This window comes from Cynoglossus semilaevis, chromosome 7, assembly GCF_000523025.1.
Source record: "Cynoglossus semilaevis isolate Cse_v1.0 chromosome 7, Cse_v1.0, whole genome shotgun sequence".
Taxonomy (NCBI): Eukaryota; Metazoa; Chordata; class Actinopteri; order Pleuronectiformes; family Cynoglossidae; genus Cynoglossus; species Cynoglossus semilaevis.
The window spans coordinates 7,885,763-7,906,991 of NC_024313.1; the positions used below are offsets into that span (position 1 = coordinate 7,885,763).

Here is a 21,229-nt window from a genome sequence, read left to right on the forward strand (position 1 = left end):
GGGAAATGTGCTGAGTCGCTACTGTACACTCGGTGGGAAACTCACGGTTGTATGCGTTGATGAAATGCGACGTCTCCGAGGTGTCGTAAACGAATTGGACCCTGCTAATCTTCCACACCTCAGTGCCCTTGTCACGGAATTCCTGCAAATACACACACACAGACACACACACAGACACACACAGACACACACACAGACACAGAGAGAGAGAGAGCAGGTTGGCCCATACTCAGCATAAACAGGCCAGGCGGTGGAGAAGAGATAGTCTCCATTCACTGAAATTCACTTTTGAAATAAATGCATCACAGCTCCTCTGCTCCTGCTGAGTCACACAGTGCCAGTACAATCATTTTAAACTATTTATTGAATACATACATCTAATATTAGTCTACCACAGCACGCGTCATTAAGTTAGTCAGTGGGATCATTTAAACCAAAACCGTTTTGTTTTTTAAATGATAATAATATAAATGTTTTTCCCCCACATACCTTTGAGAAATAGATGCGGAGAGTGTAGGCGTTGTTTTTCCAGCTTATGTGGATTTCTGACTCGGTACTGTCGCATTTACCCTCGATTTCTGCCCCACGGGGCAGATTGAAGGAAGCCTGCTCGGTGATCAGCTGCACACAGACAGAATAAACACGTGGGAATGCACCGACACACAGAAACAGATGATGGACTAAGATGTCTCTGGAGGGAGATTTCAGCATTTGGCTTGTCCCTTTATGGAGGAACTCATGAAACAACGTAAATATTTTTGTTTAAAATAATCTCAATGATTTAAAGAGCGATATAGAAATACATTGTGTTTGAGTTTTTCTACTTTTGATGTTGCGACATCAGAATTTTACGCATAACTGTCCAACACGGTTTCTAAAATCCTATAGTTTCTTTGTCGTCTGAATATTTTGTCACTAATAGTACTTCAGTGCGAATAAATAAAACAAAATAAAAATGCCTCATGTTTACGCACATTAGGTGTGGAATCGACTCTGATCAAATCATCATGGAATTCCTTACGTCTATCCCGTTGAGAGCGAGGACGTCATACGGCACAAGGAATTTCACAGCGAACTCCACCAACAGGCATGTGGTGCCGTTTTCCCGCACAGCGAAGATTCCTTTGTCCGGGTTGTCAGAAAGACCGGACAGGTTCTCCCCTTCCTGCTCGGCCAGCACCACGGACAGCGCCAGCACACCTGCTGACCATAAGGAGGAGGCTGGCGTGAGAAGTTGTACACATCAAAAAAATGCAGAGCCAGCAGAAAACGGTGTCAGTGAGTTAAGCTGAATTTCTGCAACATCTTCAGATGAGTGTTACAGATCACCTGTGTTTCCTCAGGCAAAGTCAGAATCAGGTTAAAAGGCTGAGATCTGCAGTAAGACACACAAAGGAGTGCGCAAAAAAAAACAAAAAAACAACCAAACTGTGGTCTGAACCCGGATGGTGTTTGAGGCACTTTTATATCGATCTACGGAGGAAACTAGAAATACTAATACACGAATACGCTCACACACACACTCGCGTACACACACACACACACACACACTGGTACCCACAACCACACACACACACACCCACTGCAGTGAGCAGTCACGACACACACACACACTCTCGCACTGACACTTTCACATAAACACACACGTCTACACATCATTTACCAGTCAGCAGAAGTCGAGCGCTGTCCGTGGTGCTGAATCCCAGTCGTCCCATTTCTGCTGGCGGCGTCCCCAAAAGCTGATAAAAGAAGGGGTGCTGAGTGACTGGGCAGCCTGCGCTGAACCCACGGAAGAGAGAAGGAGATGAAGAAAAAAATAGGCGACAAGGAGAGTATAGAGAGAGAGAGAGAGAGGGAGAGAGAGAGAGAGAGGGAGAGAGCGAGAGAGAGAGAGAGAGAAAGAGATGAGGGTATTCTCCACGCTTCGGTCGTTGTGATTGCTGCAGAATGTCTCCAGATTGGACGTAAGATCCGGTTGAGGCTAGAGAAACAGCTGGCAGTGAGGAGTTCAGAGAATCTGGACCGAACTCTTTTTTAAAAAAAAATATTATTCTTTGACAGCTGAACGACAGGACTCCTTCAGATTAATAACTTCAATAATCAATCAAATAAAAAAGAGAGAAACTCCGTGTCTGTTGTGATACTCGCATTCGCAGTGTTGTATTCTTCATCTCTGGTCGCAGCTGTAGGATAGAATGAAATGATGTATGTCTGGAGGGAAAACGCCGTCATCACTCCCTTCCCTCCCACTCTCAACAATTCTGCAGCTAACAGTGGATGGAAGGGAAAGTGAGGGAAAAACTGCTTTGACTTAAAATCCTTGGTTGGCAATAAATACACAAAGTACCATGTTTACGCCAAACTACTTTTATTTTTGGACAAAAACTTACACATGACCCAAAGGTACACCAAACATTGCGACACGGTACATTGAATCGGTTCGATTGGTCTAATAACCGCTTTGCCCCTGCACCTTTGACGTAACCTCCCACCAAAAGGAGTGGCTTAAAGTAGAGTCAAGCATTTACACTGACACAAGAAGTTCCATTACCTTTCAGCCGTGGCGTGGGGCTGCAGTAATGCGCCCTGACAAACTGTACTGTATTGTAGTTCAAATCCAGTTGAAGAGTTTTTTAACCTAAGGCAACACATCATAGATTATACAAAGGTGATTAATTTTAACAGATAATACAGTTCAGTTGATTAAACCAAAGTGTTTTGTTACTTTAACGCATCAAACAGTTGGTGGATCCGTGAGGAACACTTTTACGCACGGCGCTGTTGGCATTTTAATTGTTCAGCATTTTAAAATTCAAATCAAACTCGCACTTAACGGAGCTGATACTGTCGATGCTGGACTTGCTGCCAACCTGGGGATGTTTTGCGGTCTGGGGAAACGTTTCAGACCGCGGTATGCGCCCTGGAGTCATGACTGGACCTTCCTCCAAGTCTTTGTCGGTTTTTTTAATATCCGGAGAAGTGTATCGGCGCAAGAGCTTGTTGCTCAGCACTGAGAAGGTCTTCGATGAGTTGGTCTGGGTCAACTGAGGAAGTTTGGCTTTACAGGGAGACGCTTCACGTCTCATCACCGTCCTGAACTTGCGACATGGCATCAAAGTGCGCTCTGGTGGTGTGGGGCTGAGGACACTGGTTGGAAGGCTGCATCTTTTTTGGTAATAGCTGTCGTGAAATCGAAGACCACCACAGAAGTCTAAAAATTTAGATTTTTCTGTTTCTGGTTTCTTAATAGACTTTTTGGAAAGGACTGGAGTCAGAAGAATTCCCAGGACGGATGATTTGAGCTGGTTTCTGTGAGGCTGAGGTGAGAAGAACAATGATTTTGGAGCCTCAGGGTTGTGTTTCAGAGGTGGGAGGCGATAATCAGACTGCATCAGCCTGTCACTGAGTTTCTTAGCGTTAGAAGGCTGGTGTGGAGCTGGAGAAGGTAGGTTGGGGGTTAATAACCCCGATAAAGTCAGCTCACCTTGAGGCGATAAGCTGTCGTCCTCTCTTTCAGACTCTTCCATGGAGCCCATTAATGGAGTCCTAATTGGCTTCAGCTTAAACCCTGGCTCTATTCTGCAGTTTGGAGTCAACGCGCAATCGGGGTGATCACACATTTGAAGTTTGCCTCCAGCTCTGACCTTTTCACCTCTTTCTTTAACATTCAAATAAAGTCGTGACTCTATATTTCTCTCAGCGCCCTCCTCAAACTCTCGGCTCTTCTTGGAGATGAGCGCAGAGATGCAGTCTGTGTGTCCGAGATATTTGGCCACTCCCACGGCAGAGTTTCCAACTTTATTCTGTCTGTCTATCTGGAGACCCAGCCTCTTGAATGCTCTCACCAGAAAATCCACCACGGCAGAGTGACCCGTGACTGCGGCGTACATCAAGGCGCTGTTCCCCCAGGAGTCAACGATCTCCGGGTCTGCGTTGTATCGGACCAGGATCTTTACAGCATCCAGGTAACCGTTTTCACACGCGTGACTGAGTGCAGTGCGCCCGTCGCTGTCCTGACAGTTGACTCTGGCTCCTCTCTCCAGCAACAGCTCTGCAAACTTGCAGCGCACATGGCCTTCAGGAAGCAGCACAGATGAGATGAGAGGCGTCTGTGCGCCCTCTGTTTTGGAATCAACGATTTCTCCATCCAGCGCGTCCAGAACAAACCTCGCCAGGTGGACTTTGTCTTTGGACATAGCGTCCAGGAGGATCTTGGTGCCGGTCTTGGACTTGCCCGGAGTCTTCAACATGTTTCTGAGATGAATTATCAAGATTTCAAGCGAGAAATGTCATCAGTCCGTTGTTTGGAACATGCAGGTTTGGAAACGGAGACACCAAGTCCACCACTCACATCAGCCCTGTTTTATAGAAGGGAAACGGACTCCGGGTTGCTGCGCAACGCAAACATAATTGCTGCGCTTTGTTCCTCTTTCAAATGGAAATATTTCACTTACAATAACAAAGGGCTGAAGCCGCCTGTCTTCATGAGTAGATGTGGGTTATGAACCCACTCTGCACTTGTTTAGTCAGCAGTGCTTCTTGTTAAGTCAGTGAACATGTGGGTGGTGTTTGAAAAAAAAATAAACAAATGAAATAACAAAATATGAACTACAGACTAAAGGCTTATTCAACCACTTTGCAGTTTGTTAGTCATATTTGGTCAATTTTCAAATTTTATAAAGCTTGTTTTAAAAGCTGAAAACATTTACAATGGACTTGAATATGTAAATTATACATTAATTATATACATACATAAAGTAATCTTATCTTTATCATATTATATTTTCTGTGTATTTCATAAACCTAACACCTAGCAGGAGCAGCTCTCACATCTCTATTTTCTCTTAAGATTAATTAAGTGTTTACTGATTCTAATTTTAAAGCACTGGTGTTCAAAAGCTGGCCGTGGGGCCAATCTTGGCACTTGGGCAGTTTTCTATGGATCTTGAAGTATTATCAAATGTTGATAAAGACAGTGGAACTGAGCATTTGAAGGTGAAATATGTCTGGCTTACAGACATTTTTTTAAAACTTTTTACTATTTCTCTACTGTTTTGTTCACAGGTTGGTATCTGATTTACTAAATACATTTGATAATTTAGTTTAAGCTTTATATATACAACTTAACAGAGCTGTAAGTATAACAGCAGATGCAGTTGATGTTATTTGACCAAAGGAATAATCTTTGAATAAAAGAGTGAAAAGTGTCACCATCTCTCTGCTTCTTCAAACAAGATCAGATGAGATGATTTTCATCTGTCACAAAAGAAGGAGAAGTTTGTTAAACAGGAGAAAGATCAGCAGATGAGACAAATGATACACATGTGAAACACTTGGTTTTGTCCCATTTTACACCTGGATTTATTGGTACACATACTATAAAACAGTATTAAAGGAGCCGGATAACAACAGTGTTTTCATTGCTATAAGTTCAACACTACAATATAAATACAAAAACACACACAGAATGGTCTGTCGACACGCTACGATTTAAATAGAAAACAGAGAGGAGATACATAGAATCCAAGAAACTCAAAACCTGTGATGTCGCTCTGCAAAAAATAACCTGCTTTTAGTCAAACTAACAGAGCCATTAGGTTACATGTAATCACACAACAGAAAACAGACATTCAACTAGTGCAAAAAAAGCCTCTAAAAACATAATGTTAAACTACACAAATTTAATATATAATATATATATTCTTTTTTTATATCTTCATATAAATAACCCCTTAATTTGGCATTTTATCATTCATGAAATACTTTAAACATCCTAACAGACACATTTGAGTGGCACATTTCGAAAGCATTGGAATAAAATGTAAAAGCACTTTTACTCGTTAATCTCTGCACTAGATATGTGGTGAGAGTTTTATGCTGTTTGCGCGGTGCATAAAGGGCAGATTTGAAAAAAAAAAACAAACAAATTAAACAAAACCAAGTGGTGAAAAAATAGATTACCCAGTCTCCAATTCTGTCCCCATACCCTTAAATGAAAGAACCCAAGTGTAAATGAAAGAAAATCAAATACATTCCAGTATATACAACAAAGTCCCGTCTACCCTTTAAATGGATTACAGCAGATTACAACAGCAGAAAAAAAAAAAAAAAAAACAAAAGGCCAAAATACCTCAAGGTGCTTTTATTTCTGTGTTTTAAGTGTGTTATCAATACGATAGTGTGTTTTGGTTCGTCTTTGTGTAACACCATTGCACTTCAACGACCTGGCATGATTGTATGTGCACGTTACTACAGTACCCACAGGTTTTACTTTATCTATGACTGAATGACATCTCTGTCCCTTTGCAGCAGTTTATGTTCAGCAGTGTCCGGGCTGATTACAGCAGTTTCTGGTCTTTAACCTTCTGTATTTCTTTAATACATTTTAAAGGGAAACACTGAGGGACATGAGGGGAGAAGACCTGGTCTTGTGTGGCGATTTAATGGAAGCTACGTAACAAGCTCCGTCGTAGACTTGTCGTTATGGGGCTTTTTTTTTTAATGGCCCTTGAACGCAGTCAAACAGGGACACATTGAGTTGAACCTGCTAAGGTTTCTAAAGTGCAATCAGGAAAATATAAAGGGAGAGCTTCCCTTTATGTGGTTTTGATGAGTTGGAAACTGATGGAATAAAGTGACATGAATGGCTGGTTGATGATGATGAAAGTAAATCTTGAATGGTATTGTACTGAAAACACTGTAGATATAGTATGCAGACATTTTATTTATTTTTTTATTTTAGTGAGTAAAAACAAGTAGCTAGCCTCTGTCGAGAAGATTGTCCATCGGGTATAGAAAATGAACCTCGTGACAGAGTAGGTGGTTAGTTGCAGCAGTTTAGATTTAGGTTACAATGTTTTCCAAAAAACCTAACATAATTATGTTTAATTTCATTACTTCAACCTAGTTGGTTTATAGAAGTGTCCAGACTGCTTGCAAAAGACAGCAGGATAAGTGTAGATTAAAATAGAACAATAAATGGACTTAATAATAACATAGGAAATTAATAACACCTTCAACCTCCAGTCAATTAAAACGATACATTTCATTTTAATTCATTTTCCGGTTCATTTAAAAATAAATTGCTGCATACTATACCTTTAACCTCCGTGTTAGTATTACACTTCATTAAAGGCTTTGCTGTAATACTTGGCAGACACTTGAATTATCTAATACTATGAATGTCAACTTGAAAGATGAATATCAAAGTATCGATTTGGAAAGTTTTGCAGTTGTAAACAGAAAACCGTAGGAGTCTTTATATCTATAAATCAAGGTAGATATAATTCAAATATTCAGAGATATTTATCCTCATGGTATCTTAAAGACTAGGGGTGTAACAGTGACAACAAACAAACATGTCAAATACATTTAAGTCACTGTCAAAGAGTGACAGATGATTCCTTTTCTTCCATATTGTAATTTCTCTTTAGAAAATACATTCTTATTACAACAAACTAAACTAGGAGTCTTTAGCACTGCTACATCTTTCACATTGATTTGATGGCCTGTTACATACAGAGTGTCACGTACAGTACAGGACAGTGTATTCCACTCTGTTTAATCATTTGTGCTATAAAATGACACGTCTTATACATATTCTTCTCCCCTCCTCTAGACTCTCTCTAACTGGGTACTGATACGAAAAAAAAAAAAGTATTGAAAAAGGAACAGATGTCCACTTCAATCTAACCCTTGAGTGAACACATTCATTTGAGTGTGTGTGAGATTTTAGATTGCAGAGAACAGTGAGCAGAACAGGAAATTCAGTTCTACACACAGAGTGGAGGAGGGGAGACGTCCGACACTGCTGCATCTCATAAAGTAACATTTCCTTACTGGATAAGTGGTTGAATCCTGTCAAACAGTGATAAGCACCAATGACTCAGTGTAATAAAATAAGAGAGGTGGGCTGGGGGGGAGGGTGTGCAGAACAGACGAACAGACAGAGGACGAAATAAGAGAGTGAAAATCTAAAGTACGTGACTTGGACAGAGAAGTTACACGGACAGTGGTGAAGGCAGGGTTTTCGTCACTCGGTTGAACAGAGCTGTCTGGAGCTGCTTGCGTGTGTAGGAGTGAGAGTGTGTGTGTTTGTGTGTGGGTTTCAGTCGCTCACACCACTGTGGCAGGCCTGCGGTCCATCTCCTCCTCCAGCTTCACCATCTGCTGCATGTCCTTGGCCTTGGAGGAACAACAAACAGACAGAAACAGAAAGTTATTCTAAATACGTGGCTGCTGGACTCACTTTCTGTCTGTTTTAATGTTTACCCCACATCACTTTATCCGTAATACACAGTGATCATTTTTCCCCTCATCAATATTCACATCTGCCACTGTACGTTTGTAGATGGAAATACCATGTACGTTACACACGAGCTGTGAAAGCACAGAGAAGCAGGTTGTGAGCTGGATGTTTGTGCTTAGTAATAGCTGGTGAGTCATAGTGATGAATGACGCAAGCTGCTGGTTGGCACTGCTGACATCCTGAGAGCTGCAGACTAGAAATGAGGGGAATTGGAGTTCCACAATACAAATAATAATAAACCACCTCAAGAATTATATCAGGTTATTTATTTAGGTTAATATTTGAAAAAAAAAAGTTCTCTTCCTTCCCTGCAGGAATACATTTAACCCAAGAACCTGATAGTCCAAGTCACTGTAATAATTAGTCTTTGTTAGAAGAAAAAGGGTGAAAAACAGAATCGGCAAAAATGAAAGTAAGGTTGAACTTTAGGTGGTGCTGGAATCAAGAGGTGGAGATGACAGAGATGAGATGAGATGGAGATGCCTACCTTGAAGGTGTTTGTTTGCATGGTGTGATTTCAAAAGCTGTGCCAGAGGAAGCAAATTATATTAAAAAATGAACAAGTGAATCCAAGTAATCATGTATAGGTAACAGGTAAATCATGACAAAATAATAATAAAAAAAAAACAACAATGAAAAAAATGACACCTTGATACAAACTATATTTTCTAGTACTTCCAGTGTTTACTCTAAGGTCTAAAACAAACTTTATTCTACAATCTCGTCCTTTTTCTTGCATACTTGGGACAATCATGGTGTGACAAGGGACATTTAACCAAAACATGCAACCTCACACAGCGATGTTCAAATCTGCAGTAAAGCGCCAGTAACAGTGCTGTGAACCGTCTTTACCTGTTCGTTGAACTTCTCCAGTTTCTCCAACTGTTCTCTCTGGTTTTTCTGTAACTGTTCCAACTCTTTCTGATGCTTCATAGCCAGCTGCAGACACAAAGGAGACCAAGGCAAAACCACCATGAATAAAAGAAAATAAAAATACAATCAGAATCAGAAAGAATATGCTATATGATATAGAACAAGGGTCTCCAACGTGTCCCTTGCGAACTACCAGTAGCTCTCCGCCCTTTTCCAAGTAGCTCGCTGAAGGCTAATGAATCTAACAAACATTTATAAACTTAGCTCTTAGCCATTTTTATATGGTAAAAGTGGCTCTTGGAGAACAAAAAATTGGAGACCCCTGATATAGAGACCATTTCACTCTTAAGAAAAAACAAAACAAAAAACCAATAGTAGCAATTGTTTTTTTTTTTTTTTCACCAGGAAATGCACATCAATGGATTACAGGATTAGATTCATTTAAATAAATATATAATCTACATTCTCTACATACACAGCTTTAAAACTCTATGGTAAGTATAATGTAATAAATAAAAACATCTCACTCTCTTTCTTTCATCCATGAACTTCTTGGTGTTACTGCTGTTTAACTCACGGACTCTCCTATAGAAAAACACAACACAGATATCATTTAAAAGCTAACGTGTTTCAACACATTATGTCCCACTTGTGGTGTGGTACGGTACAGTACAGTATAGTATGGCCCACCTCTCTCGCTCTGCCTTGTTTTTGATGCTCTTGTCCTGGCTGATGGCTTTGCTGTTCTCCATGGACATCTTGGCCTGGTTGGCCCGCATTTCTTTGCTTTGTCTAAAACAATATTAAAAGAGGCCACAGCTACTTTTATTACTGTGACACTTTCAGCTGCAGGTAACGAACTTACATGTCAGTGTAGCCGGCTGTGAGGAACTGCATCTGTATCTGAGCCTCTCACCGGTCGTGAATGAGTTTGAGCTGCACTGTCTGCTGCTCCTGAACACTGGCTAACAGCTTCTTGAGGTGTTCGCACTGCTGCGTGACGTGGCTGTCCTTCATTTCCTGCTCCTCGCTGCTGTGACCGCTGCTCAGCTCCGACCACTCCTTGGTGTGCTGTGCTGTGATGTCCTTTACCTGCAAAAATTACACACCAAAGCTACACAGGCATTCTTTTTCTGACAATCTAACAATAGCTGTTGTGTGTGTGTGTGGAAAGGGGGTGGGATATAGGGGAGGGGTGCATACTGTAGTCACCTTGGCTTTATGATCGGTGACCAGTGTTTGGATCTTATCTTCCGTCTCCTTCTTCAGCTCCTGGCAGTTGTTTTCCCTGCAGGAAAAATAGTTTAGTTGAGGTTGTTGATCTAAGAGTCGACCTAACACTCACTAAATCAACATTTACACTTTAAATGCAGATAGTAGTTGAATAGAAAACCGTTTTATAAAACAAACACAGCAAATTCCATTTTCATTTTGTCAAATATATCTAACATTACTTTTCTTTTTTACCACTTACCCTCGTTTCTTGATTGCTTTCTCCACTAGCTTCTCCAGTGTGGTTTTCTCCTTGTCATGCAGAGACACCATCTTCTCCATCTGAGTACAATGGGCCTTCTGCATTACATTCTGATCCTGTCAAATCCAACATACAGCTTTCATGAAATCAATATTTATTCGGATGAGGAGTTTTTATTTCTGCTCTGCTAACGTGCTACAAACTAGGGCAGCCGCAGTACATTATTTAAAAAATATGAATTGACATTAAGGTAAAATGAGAGTGCGGCCATCTTCAATCAGCTGACAGATGGATGCTGATCTACTGTACACGCTTCAAACAATATGTTGGAGAAGTGTGGAAATCAAGGAGCTATTGTGTGTGAGGCAGCATCAACTGTGGTGGTTAGCAAGTCTAATTTTAAACAGAAAACATCCTTTTATGTGTCTGTGTGTGTTGGAGCAGATGCAGTGATGTGGCTACGGTCAGTGGAGATGAAAGGTGACCGCGGCCTCCTGGCCCAGGTTCTGACCATCTGAGCATCAATAACTGTCTGGAATAAATGAGACAACAGGAGAGCAGGCCTGGGTTTAATCAATCACTCACCTTCAAGTGCTTCTTCTTCAATGAACTCAGCTCCTTCTGTTGCTTTTTAATCAATTTTAGGTACGTCTGTGGTTGAACAAACAGCATTAGTAAAGTAATTTTGCACAGGTCAGAGAGATGTCTGCGTACTTTATATGAAACTTGGAAAGACACCCGGTCCATTATTGAGAGAAAGGACGAACACTAACCCTGGTCTATGAGTTGAATGTGAACTCATTTAAAGTTAAATTCTTGTTGTTGTTTTTTTTTGCTAATCATTTACATACTGCAGATATATATACAACACTAATTAAATAATTAAATTAAATTATGGATAAATAACAATTAATCATGATTGTCATCTTAATTATACATGATATATATTAATTAATCCGGTCATTCTGCCCATGTGTTAACATACACTAAAATAATTTTTATGTATTCATTTTGATAGCTCTAATTTAAACAAATTAAATTTGTTATTAAGTTTTATACGTAAAAAAAACACGTATACGTTGCATACGTTTTCTTGGTTATAAATGTAAATATTAATTAAATCACGAAAGCTCAGTTTGAGGTTTTTCATCCATTTTCAAGAATCTCAGTCAATCATCAGGCATTTTCAAAATGTCTGCATAAATATCTTCAATGACATATGAATACATGAATACAGATAAAAATAAATATACTGACAGATAAATAGATATCTAGATCCAGGTAAAACACCTACCTTCATCTGTTTCAAGTCATCAATGCTGACGTTAGGCACAAGTGCGTTGTCTGTGACGGCAAAGGAAGACATTGCATGTCTTTACAGTATGAACACAGAGCATTTCAGTGTTGTTTTGTACTTTAAGTTGTGTAAGTACCCTTCTTGTTCTCTGCCGTGTTGTTCTGAGCAGAGTTGGACGTCTGGGCCATGTCCGAGCTGCTCTGTGGTGTCACGCTGGCCTTCACCGTGTCACCTTTGCCCTTTCCCTTCTTGTCATTCTTAGAACTTCCACTGGGGACGTCTGCAATGTCGTTCTGCAACCGAATGCAACAAATTATGTTTTCTTTTTAATGGAAAGTCTTTTGAGTTGCAACATTAGCATGAGGTTCTTTATTTTGTCTAAGAGGTTCAACAAAGTCAGATGCTGCTGCTTATACCGTGTCGATGCCGAGCGCCTTCATCTGGTCAGCCCTTTTCTCCGCTATGGTCAGGAATTTCTTTGGATCTGACAGGGCGTCCACGATAGCTGGGACACACACAGTGATCAGTTAGTTGAAAGAATGAAAATCCAACATGTAAAATGATTTTTTTTTACTATAAATTTTAGATTTTTTTCAGTTGTAACAAATTACATTAGCATGTTTTTACAGTGTATTTAAAGTAATTTGAAAGAAAGGCAGTTTATGTAGGGGAAGTGTTATCATCCTCAGGTCTTAAAATGACAGAACTTCCATCCCTCGCCTGCACGATCAATAATGAATTCAATTACAAAGTATCACAATCAGAGGTGACAAATAAACATGCACTAAAAGCATTGCTTTCAAACGTAAGAATCTTACTACGATCTGTTTGTAAAGTGATTCTGGCAGCAGCTCTGACAGTAATGGGTACAGTTGCAGCTCCTCAGTGTCAGCCTTTGGCTTTATTTAATGACAGCGCTGCTCCACACTCTCTGCCATCATCTTCATTTGGAACATCGTTCCATTACTGTGTATGTTCAAAGCTGCCCCAAAGAAAAATTTAAGTGAGCAAAGAAGATAGTGCCACACTGCTCTTCTCTCCCCTACGGGCCTTGAACACACCGTCTTATCAGGGCTGAATAAAATGAAGTGGTAAAACAAAGTCTGTGGGTGTGAAACAAACCTGCAATCAGGGTCTCTGAACATTCTTTATCATCAAATTCAAGAACCTTCCTTTCAAAACAAAGGGAACCAACTCACCACAGTTTGATAGGAGGATCAAGGTTGATCACTAGTTGCATAATGATAATAATTAGCACAGCTTTACAGATGCTCGCAGGGGGGTAATCTTTCCAACAGCTATACTCGGCTGAACTGACACAAATGCAGTGCAGTACAAAATCACAGAACTGAACAGTTCTTCTGAGGCAAAGTTTATTCGTTTTTTTAAATGTGTTTCCCTTTTTTTCCCTTTACCTCCAAATCCATCTGGAACGTAGGTCTTGAGGACGATTTGGCAGAAGATGGTGGGCAAAGACAGCGGTTTGTTTCCCTCGTTCCTCAAAGAGATGTGGCGGTAGCCGGCCTGAAGGCCATCCAGAGGCAGGATCCGCTGGCCAATCAACTTGTTGTTGTCGTCATACACCGCGATCCGCAACACTGCAAGATCTGGTAAGATCACCTGAGAGAGGAAGGATGAAGGTAGAAGCAGAGAGGATGGAAAACAGAAGTAAAGGGGTTAGGATTTGATCTCGGGGAATATTCTACTGGTTTGACAATTTTTTATATTTTACAGAATCATTAAAGGCGAAGGTCGTGGAAGACACTACAGGGGACGCTATCAGGGGACAGTGACAGTGTGATACAGGGGAAGAGGGTGATAGCAGAACAACACACAGCATATCTCAGGCTGAGATCCATTTTCACAGCCAGTGCACATCCAAGGAGTGCACTATATCTTGTATAGTGTGTGTGTGTCTGTGTGTAATTTGGGCCTATAGATGAGCTTGCGTGTGCAGACCCTTAAAAAAGGGAGCATTTAACTAGACTTGTGTGAAGAGATAAGTGAACTTGAAGAGAATGATTAATACCTCAACGGAGAGGACGGTTACAGATAAGGGCCGGAGAATACTCACCAGGGATGAATGGGTGGGAGCGCCGCCAGCGTGCTTGCGTAAATGCAGCCTTGCTGATGCACGGAGCGAGGGTGCTCGCAATGTGTATTGTTTGCCCTGACACCCTCTGACAATGCTCTATAAGCTTGCATGCTTGCATAAAGGTGGTGTATATCTGTGGGTTTTCGCCAGAAGCCTTTGCAGGCGATGCCCCTCTGTGATAGAGCTCTGTGTGTGTGTGTGTGTGTGTGTGTGTGTGAGAGAGAGAGAGCAGCACTGCGGCAGCCTGTGATTGATGGTGTGTGTTAAGAAGCTGGAGTCACAGTCATGGCTGAGAGACTCCTCATTCTGCTGAGAGCAGCACTATTACTTGCACGCTGGCACGTGCGCAAACACACACACCGAGTCTCTGCCTTTTCTGTTCCTGCCTCTGTCTGTAATGGTATTATTTACCTTTGGTGTGTGATACCTTTGCTTCTGACAACAAATATTCACATTTGTATTTTTTTTTATATTACTTACTTCTCTTTTTGCTTCCTGCATAGAACTTGTTTTCATCCACTTCGTTTACCCACTGATAGCTTCTTCTTTCTATTCTAATTCTGTTCAGTTGTCTGCCTTTAAATTACATCAACAGCACATTTACGGTGTATGACTGTTAACAACTCCTCTCTTTCTTTTCCACTCTCCTACCTTTCTGAATACGAAGGGCTCCTCGTTGTAGGCAGGGTTCAGTCCGTTGTTCATCACCATACGTGTGCGATACTCTTTCCTGATGGTGTCTGTGGGCAGACCGTACATGTCCACCTCCACGTATGTGCCTATTTTCTTGTCTGACAGAAACTGTCCGGAAATCACCTAAAAAGAAAAAGTGTCATTTCAAAGCAGTGAGGTTTTTTTTTTCTTTGTGATTATTTTTGCATTACTTCAGCATTTGGAAAACCCCCATTTGTTTTCCTGACCTGTACACTGCAGGTTGCAGCAATAACACCATCGACCGGCGTCTCTGAGAACGGATCAAACATCCTGTCTGACCGCCGCATAAAGTCAGGCTTCAGAAGGTATCTAACACACACGCGCACACACAGACAGACAGTAACATAGAGACACCCTTACTCTGTAGAAATAAATAGGAAAACGGCAATGTAAAAATGATATAAGTAATAAAAGTTCAATTCAGTTTTATTGCTACATTTTAGACACTAAAAATGTTCCGATGATTTACTGGAACTAAGAGGAGGCCCATCAGAGTGACATCAGTAATGATGTGTGTCTGCGAAAGCCCTGATCTCACCACATATGAGATTAAGGGGCATTAGCACTTAAATCTCCAGCCTCGGGGACAGCATTAGGGCAAAGGGACGGATACAACAATGCAGTGAGGAAGAGACAGATGACTGCAGAGAGCCTGCAAGGTAAGTGAGCTCTGCTTCCCTAAGCACTCATTGGCTTTTGGGGGTAGACAGTCGCTGCGATGACCTCTGGCAACCACTAATGAGATGTGACGTGGTTTAATTTATGAGTTTCACAGAGGGACAGGAGAGGGAGGGAAGGAAACGAGTTTGGCAACAGAGTAAAGAGGAGTTCTTACCCGCAGGAGCCGTTATATTCAAACTTCCCCTGGTTCAACTGCATTGCAAGATCTGGGAGAAAAGCAGACAAATAAAATGATGAATTTGGAATATATACCGCAGCTAATAAGAGCCACCATTTACATTGTTTACAAAGACGACTGTGGAGTATTTTCTGTTTAAAGACGAACACATTTAACATTCCCCTGACATCAGTGTTTTTATCCTCTAACCATTTATCCCTCCATCACAGATGCTCCACCTCTTGTGCGACCCTACCGCACACGCTTTCCTCCAAGCAAGCCATATGCTGTGAACCCTCTTGCTGCTGGCGGTGGGACAGCAGCTGTTTTACAACAGGCATCACTCACTGTGTAGGTAAACCATAAATAGCACCGTCTATGGGCATGCAAAAACCTGATGCAGCAAAGTCGTGTGTGAACCTTTAGCTGAGACATAACTAGAGTTTTATCTAGTTTATAGTATAGCTATAGTACCAAGGATGGTCAGTAGGAGCTGAGTCTGAAAAGAAAAAATTAAAAAAAATAAAAATATTCCAAGGAATTCTTGTTTTTATTGACAGCCTACAACAGCAACATCTGCCAAATTAGTGTAGTGTAGGAGGAATTACCAAATCAAAGCTATACATTTTTAGATTTATCGGTGAAAAATCATTGGAGGTGATTTAAGTCTGTAATCTGAAATGAAAGGTTCTTGGCATCTGTGTTTAATGAAGAGAGTGTTGCCAAGTGTGGACAGTTGATCATTGACCCTACTGTTAGATGTTATTTAAGATCGCACATCCGTGATGTAAGAGTCTATTAATCAGTGTAGTGGGAGGTCGAAATTTCACTGCCCGCCGCGCTTTTGTAGATCAAGGCGGCGACTGAGGGTGACTGGATGCTGGCTTCTCTGTGTACATGTGTGTTGTGCGTAACACTGTATGTCAGGTTAGAGTTCCCATGTTACGTGTTGTGGTACCTGGGGTCTGGAAGTTGAGTGAGACCATCTGGCAGCCTGCGTTCCAGAAGATCTGAGGCATGTAATTACTGGAATCTACCCTGCCCCCTTTGGGGTAGATGCGGCTCATCTGACGCTTGTTGTAGCTGCGCCGAAGCTCAGGAAAATTAAAAAAAGAGAAAAAGATGGAGAGCATGTGTGTATTTTGTCATATGTGTTCAAGCTGCAGTGAGTGTTCACTGAACAGGCAGTGAGGCTATGTGGGGAGGTAAGTGGGTGGCGGAAGAGGGGAGCAGGAGGTCATGCCAGTCCAGTTGGCAGCAGAGTGGAAACATATAAGGTTTAAAAACGTGATGACTAAAAATACAATGAGGCTCTTTTAAGAAACCCCAGGATTATAGATAATCTACATCTTAGAACCAAATCCACAGGCTGGCATTACAACATAGACCAGGGTGGTCTTTTATCTTTTCAGACCCCAAATGTTCCTTTGTAGCTCACAAATCTTTTGGCAGGAAACAGCAATAAGTAAAAGGATACTTGACAAACTCTATGGCATTGGTCTTCAGATAGCCCAGACCAACAGACTCATTGAAAGACGACATGTTGTGGTGGATGTTTCTTTCTGGAAAAACACAGAAGAAGAAATAACAAAAAATTGAAGAGGGATTTTTTATTTTTTATTTTATGCAAGCAATTAAAACCTGTGTGAGAGAAGATGAGATACACATATATAAATGCCTATATACACCCATATATGTACATATACATACAAACATGCATAAATACAGTACATATATATATATAATCATGTATCTGTATGAATGTATTTTTTCATATTAAAACAACACTTTCAATAGTAACACTGTTAACGTGAAAATGTTAATGTTAAATTAATGTTTTTTCTTTAATGTAAGAGATATTTAACTTCAATTAATAAAACTAACTAAAAAGGCTGAATTATCACATGAATCAGGTCCGTGTCTAAATTAGTGTACGTTTAAAAAAAAAAAAAAAACCTCAGGGCTCACCCTCTGCCAAATCAAAGCTCTGGAACTTGACAGGCTGTGCGTAGTTGACCATGGCTGAGAGGTACGGATGGATGTTGGTGGTGGCTCCTACGTAGGTGTACTGAGCTATGAGAGCTTCTTCAGAGTCTTCTGTCTCTTCTCCACCCTTCTTGTTATTGTCTTGGTCGGAGGCTTCAGAAACATCTGTGACATCTGTAGCCTCGGTGGCTTCAGACATCTCTGTCACTTCATCATAACCAGGTACCTGGGAACATTAACGCGCATTCATATATTTACGTTATAGGTATATAACTAGTTAATGTTAACAATATATACAATATATACAGATGGTGAGGCTGATCTTCAACTCTAGTTATGCTACAGTCAGTGTATTCCATAGCTAGAGTAGCAGCAGTGCCTAGTGGTGAAAATGGGTATTTCCAGAGGGGGACTAATGAGATGTGGAGCCCACCTTCTTGATACTGTTGCTGCGTTCCTCATTCTTCTTCGTGCCTCTCTGTGAAACACCGTTTGCTTCCTTCTCACTCGTTGCCTCCGACAGACTCAGAGCCTCGGAATTTAGGTCCTTTTCTTCGCCATCTTTTTCTCCTACGTACAAACCCAGGCAAAGAATACCTTTAATTTTCATTGAAACCTGGATTCAATGTGTTCATTCAGTCATTCTTTAGTTGTTTTTTTTCCGTTACACAAGATGCCCTTCATACTGCAATCCTGTCTGTACTCCCTTCTTGTACGACGGGGTTATCAAACCTCTGGCTCAGGGGCCATTTCTGGACTGCATACTACCCAAACCTAGTCCCTGAGGCAAATCTAATTTAACTTGGCCTTGATGGATTAAAATAAATAAATACATTGTCCTCATCAAATTATCAAAGTACCCAAGTTGGTTGTAGTAGCATACAGTATCCATACATAAAACAAAACCTGCTTTTCTAAGGTATATGGGTTTTATCTGGGCCAGAAAAATAATCAATATCTTTGTTACATGTTCTTTTACACAAGCAACAATTTATCTTTTTTTTTTACCTCAAAACAAACACAATATGGTTTGGGCTCCCCGTAAATATGATGACAGACTTCTGAAAGAAATGACTTATATTTGCTACAGCAACAGGGTATAGGAGTGACACATTTTATGGTAAGATTTCATAAAGAAATGTGGTCTGTTGTATTGGTTTGAGCTTAACAAACCATTCTCTGTGTCGTCTTCATTCTCCTCCCCCATAATGATGGCAGGGGTGTTGGTCTCTCCTGCTTCCATGTGCTTCTTAAAGGCCTCAAGTTGTTCTGTATTTAAGACAACGACTAAATACATCACAAGAGAGTAAAACTCAAAATATCCAACGTGTACATGGGTTGAAGACATACTTTGCTCTACTTCAGGTTTCAATCGTTTGTTTTTGATGAGGATTTTACGCTTGAGTTCGATCGGAGAGGGCAGTGCACGGCCAGTCTCAATCTGAGAATAAAACACATACGTTTAACTATCACTGTCATCATGTGGTGAAAGTACATCACCTAAAATCAAAGTACTGACCGGATAGTTCTCCAGAGGCTGTTTGAGAAGCAGGTCCCCAAAAATCTCCTCACAATATTTGGCCATCTTGTACTGCTGGGGTTTACTGTGACAAACACATGCAGAGATGAAGTTTACAATCACAAAAATGTAAATAATCAGTGCGCACCACAATGACATGTGCGTTTACCTGCAGTGATTTTCAAAGGACAAAATAACTGGGTACTCTGAAGTAACAAATGCAGTGTCTCTGATGGCTTGGATGACATCCTATGCAGAGGGCGATAAAAAAAATGTTTTTTGAAAATGCAATGTCAAGCTCTGAACACCAGAGGGAAGACACACACTTTAGAAAAACATTATGTGGAAGTAGATCATTTGGCAGGTGCAGTACAATGAGTGTGTGCACCTTAAATAAGATATCTGTGCACATGGCCTTTCCATGTGTGATGATCGGCTCTTGGTCCTCTCCCTTCCCGTCCCAGCAGTCCAGCTCCACACACCTGACAGAAGAAATAACAAAAATGTGTGGATATTGTACTATATTATTATTAACCAAAAAAAGGCTTAGGTTCATCAACATACTGCTGTATTGTGTGCGTATCTGTGTAATTTGTGTCCACATCAGCATTCTCTACCTGCATCCAGACAACAGAACCTGACGGTACATCTCCACCGACGACTTTCCTCCAAACTGTCGGCCTGTCAGGTAAGTGTTGTGGGAGGAGCTGATGAAGTAGTGAGCCAGGGGTTGGTCCATTTCCTGGCACAGCTCCAGTCTGTCCAAGAAAACTGGAGCATTTTCATCTGACATCAGGTAACGACAGAATCCATCACTGGACATGAGACCTGAGGACGAAGTGTAGGAGCTATTACGTTTTGTGATATTAAATAAACATATGCTGTAAGTAGTGGTACTGATAGAGTGATGGACTGACAATGCATAGATAGATAAATAATCTGCAACTATAAAAACTTGAGTTTATGTGTGGCATTATGCAGTTTCAAAAATGTACAGGCAGATGGCAGCAGACTACAATCCACATCATCCATTTTCCTCCTCTTCTCTTCACATCTGTATTTCTTACCTTTCTTCTTCAGCAGATCATCCCTCTCATATTTCTCTATGATCTGCATGGCTCTCTTGGGATCATAGAATGGGAACAGAATCTCATTTAACCGAGGGTCTCGTTGGTTCTGTGAAGAACAAGCAAACAAACAATCATCCACCGATATTAGCCAAATATTTTTCTCAGATACACAACAACCTCAATCCTCCACACTCAAAATACACACATTTGACATTTATTTTTTGGATTTTCCCCTCATGTGGTTGTGTATTCTAACCAGGATGCAACAAATGAAACATGTCACAGATTAACAGAAACGTGGCGAGCCAAACAGACAGGAAAAAGAAAGGCAACGGATGCAGGGATTCCAGGCAGCTCCGAATTAGCAAAACAGTCGTGACAACACTGCAAGTCAGACGAGGGTGAGGGTCTATATGTGGCTCAAAGGTCCAAACACAACACAGAGCGCAGGCCTGGGCTATGAACCACATGTCCACAAACAACAGCCAGGAAGACAGACAGCAGGAAACATGACGAATCAAGCAGGAAGCAACAGGATGGACACCTCTGTCCACATGTTGCTACTGCAACACCAATCAGACGAGGGGAGGGAGGCGGGTGGCAACGCTTACAGGACGGGGAACAAGATAAGAGCGGGCATGCAGAACAGGGCAGTTAGTTGAAAGTTGCCCTGAGAGCCTGACTGAGGGTGCAACTCTCCCAGACTTTAATGGAGGTCAATTAAGGAGCAGCTGATGTGCAATCTGGGCTGTAGGGCAACTTCCACCAGGGTCGGGGAGAGGTGACGAGGATAAAGCAGCGCAGTTTCACACAGGTTTAGGGGCAAGCCAAACACACAAGAGTAGTTAATGAATGATAAAGAGCTTACTTCATTCAGAAAGCTGACTAACTGGTCTACAGTTAAAAAATCAGTTTTGTTCCCATTGCTGCAAAGGAATTAATTAGAAAAAAAGAAAAGAAAACAACAACAGAATGTTATGCTCCTGGTATAAAATGACACCCTCCAAGTCCTTAACACAGTCAGTTCAAATTAGAAAGCATTACATTGCACTAGC

The 21,229-nt window shown here is 41.1% G+C and overlaps 3 protein-coding genes across 8 annotated transcripts in view; all 3 read right to left on the reverse strand.

Annotated features, from left to right (window-relative positions):
• lamp5 (lysosomal associated membrane protein family member 5) overlaps positions 1-1,819 on the reverse strand; it is a 4,436-nt gene extending 2,617 nt beyond the window's left edge. Inside the window, exons 1-4 of one of the 2 annotated variants that reach the window (XM_017033568.2) lie at positions 1,664-1,819; positions 1,022-1,200; positions 490-621; positions 46-142 (exon numbers count right to left, since the gene is read on the reverse strand). In XM_017033568.2, coding sequence (XP_016889057.1) covers positions 46-142; positions 490-621; positions 1,022-1,200; positions 1,664-1,715 — 460 coding nt within the window. In that variant the 5' untranslated portion in view covers positions 1,716-1,819. Of the gene's footprint in view, positions 1-45; positions 143-489; positions 622-1,021; positions 1,204-1,663 lie in introns of both variants that reach the window. The other variant, XM_008313242.3, reaches the window with a different exon arrangement.
• A 189-nt stretch (positions 1,820-2,008) lies between these two features.
• ankrd63 (ankyrin repeat domain 63) lies at positions 2,009-5,202 on the reverse strand. The gene has a single exon (XM_008313247.3). It carries the CDS (start codon positions 4,248-4,250, stop codon positions 2,790-2,792), a length of 1,461 nt encoding a protein of 486 aa, XP_008311469.1. The 5' UTR covers positions 4,251-5,202; the 3' UTR covers positions 2,009-2,789.
• Positions 5,203-5,337: 135 nt separating this feature from the next.
• The window catches only part of plcb4b (phospholipase C, beta 4b), a 48,440-nt gene continuing 32,548 nt past the window's right edge, over positions 5,338-21,229 (reverse strand). For 4 of the 5 annotated variants that reach the window (XM_025056955.1, XM_025056956.1, XM_008313240.3 and 1 more), the window contains 28 exons: positions 21,043-21,100; positions 20,172-20,280; positions 19,722-19,932; positions 19,493-19,586; positions 19,274-19,353; positions 19,105-19,189; positions 18,936-19,026; positions 18,759-18,854; positions 18,019-18,155; positions 17,568-17,811; positions 17,077-17,161; positions 16,558-16,682; positions 15,597-15,648; positions 14,968-15,070; positions 14,699-14,863; positions 13,368-13,572; positions 12,369-12,457; positions 12,089-12,245; positions 11,950-11,999; positions 11,241-11,306; positions 10,656-10,771; positions 10,394-10,469; positions 10,098-10,273; positions 9,872-9,973; positions 9,709-9,766; positions 9,161-9,247; positions 8,796-8,832; positions 5,338-8,184 (listed from right to left, as the gene is read on the reverse strand). In XM_025056955.1, coding sequence (XP_024912723.1) covers positions 8,108-8,184; positions 8,796-8,832; positions 9,161-9,247; positions 9,709-9,766; positions 9,872-9,973; positions 10,098-10,273; positions 10,394-10,469; positions 10,656-10,771; positions 11,241-11,306; positions 11,950-11,999; positions 12,089-12,245; positions 12,369-12,457; positions 13,368-13,572; positions 14,699-14,863; positions 14,968-15,070; positions 15,597-15,648; positions 16,558-16,682; positions 17,077-17,161; positions 17,568-17,811; positions 18,019-18,155; positions 18,759-18,854; positions 18,936-19,026; positions 19,105-19,189; positions 19,274-19,353; positions 19,493-19,586; positions 19,722-19,932; positions 20,172-20,280; positions 21,043-21,100 — 3,031 coding nt within the window. In that variant the 3' untranslated portion in view covers positions 5,338-8,107. The remainder of the gene's footprint in view (positions 8,185-8,795; positions 8,833-9,160; positions 9,248-9,708; positions 9,767-9,871; positions 9,974-10,097; positions 10,274-10,393; positions 10,470-10,655; positions 10,772-11,240; positions 11,307-11,949; positions 12,000-12,088; positions 12,246-12,368; positions 12,458-13,367; positions 13,573-14,698; positions 14,864-14,967; positions 15,071-15,596; positions 15,649-16,557; positions 16,683-17,076; positions 17,162-17,567; positions 17,812-18,018; positions 18,156-18,758; positions 18,855-18,935; positions 19,027-19,104; positions 19,190-19,273; positions 19,354-19,492; positions 19,587-19,721; positions 19,933-20,171; positions 20,281-21,042; positions 21,101-21,229) is intronic. The other variant, XM_008313241.3, reaches the window with a different exon arrangement.

Excerpts from the sequence above, each read along its gene's own strand:
- ankrd63 (XM_008313247.3), bottom strand. The coding sequence starts at position 4,250 with ATGTTGAAGACTCCGGGCAAGTCCAAGACCGGCACCAAGATCCTCCTG.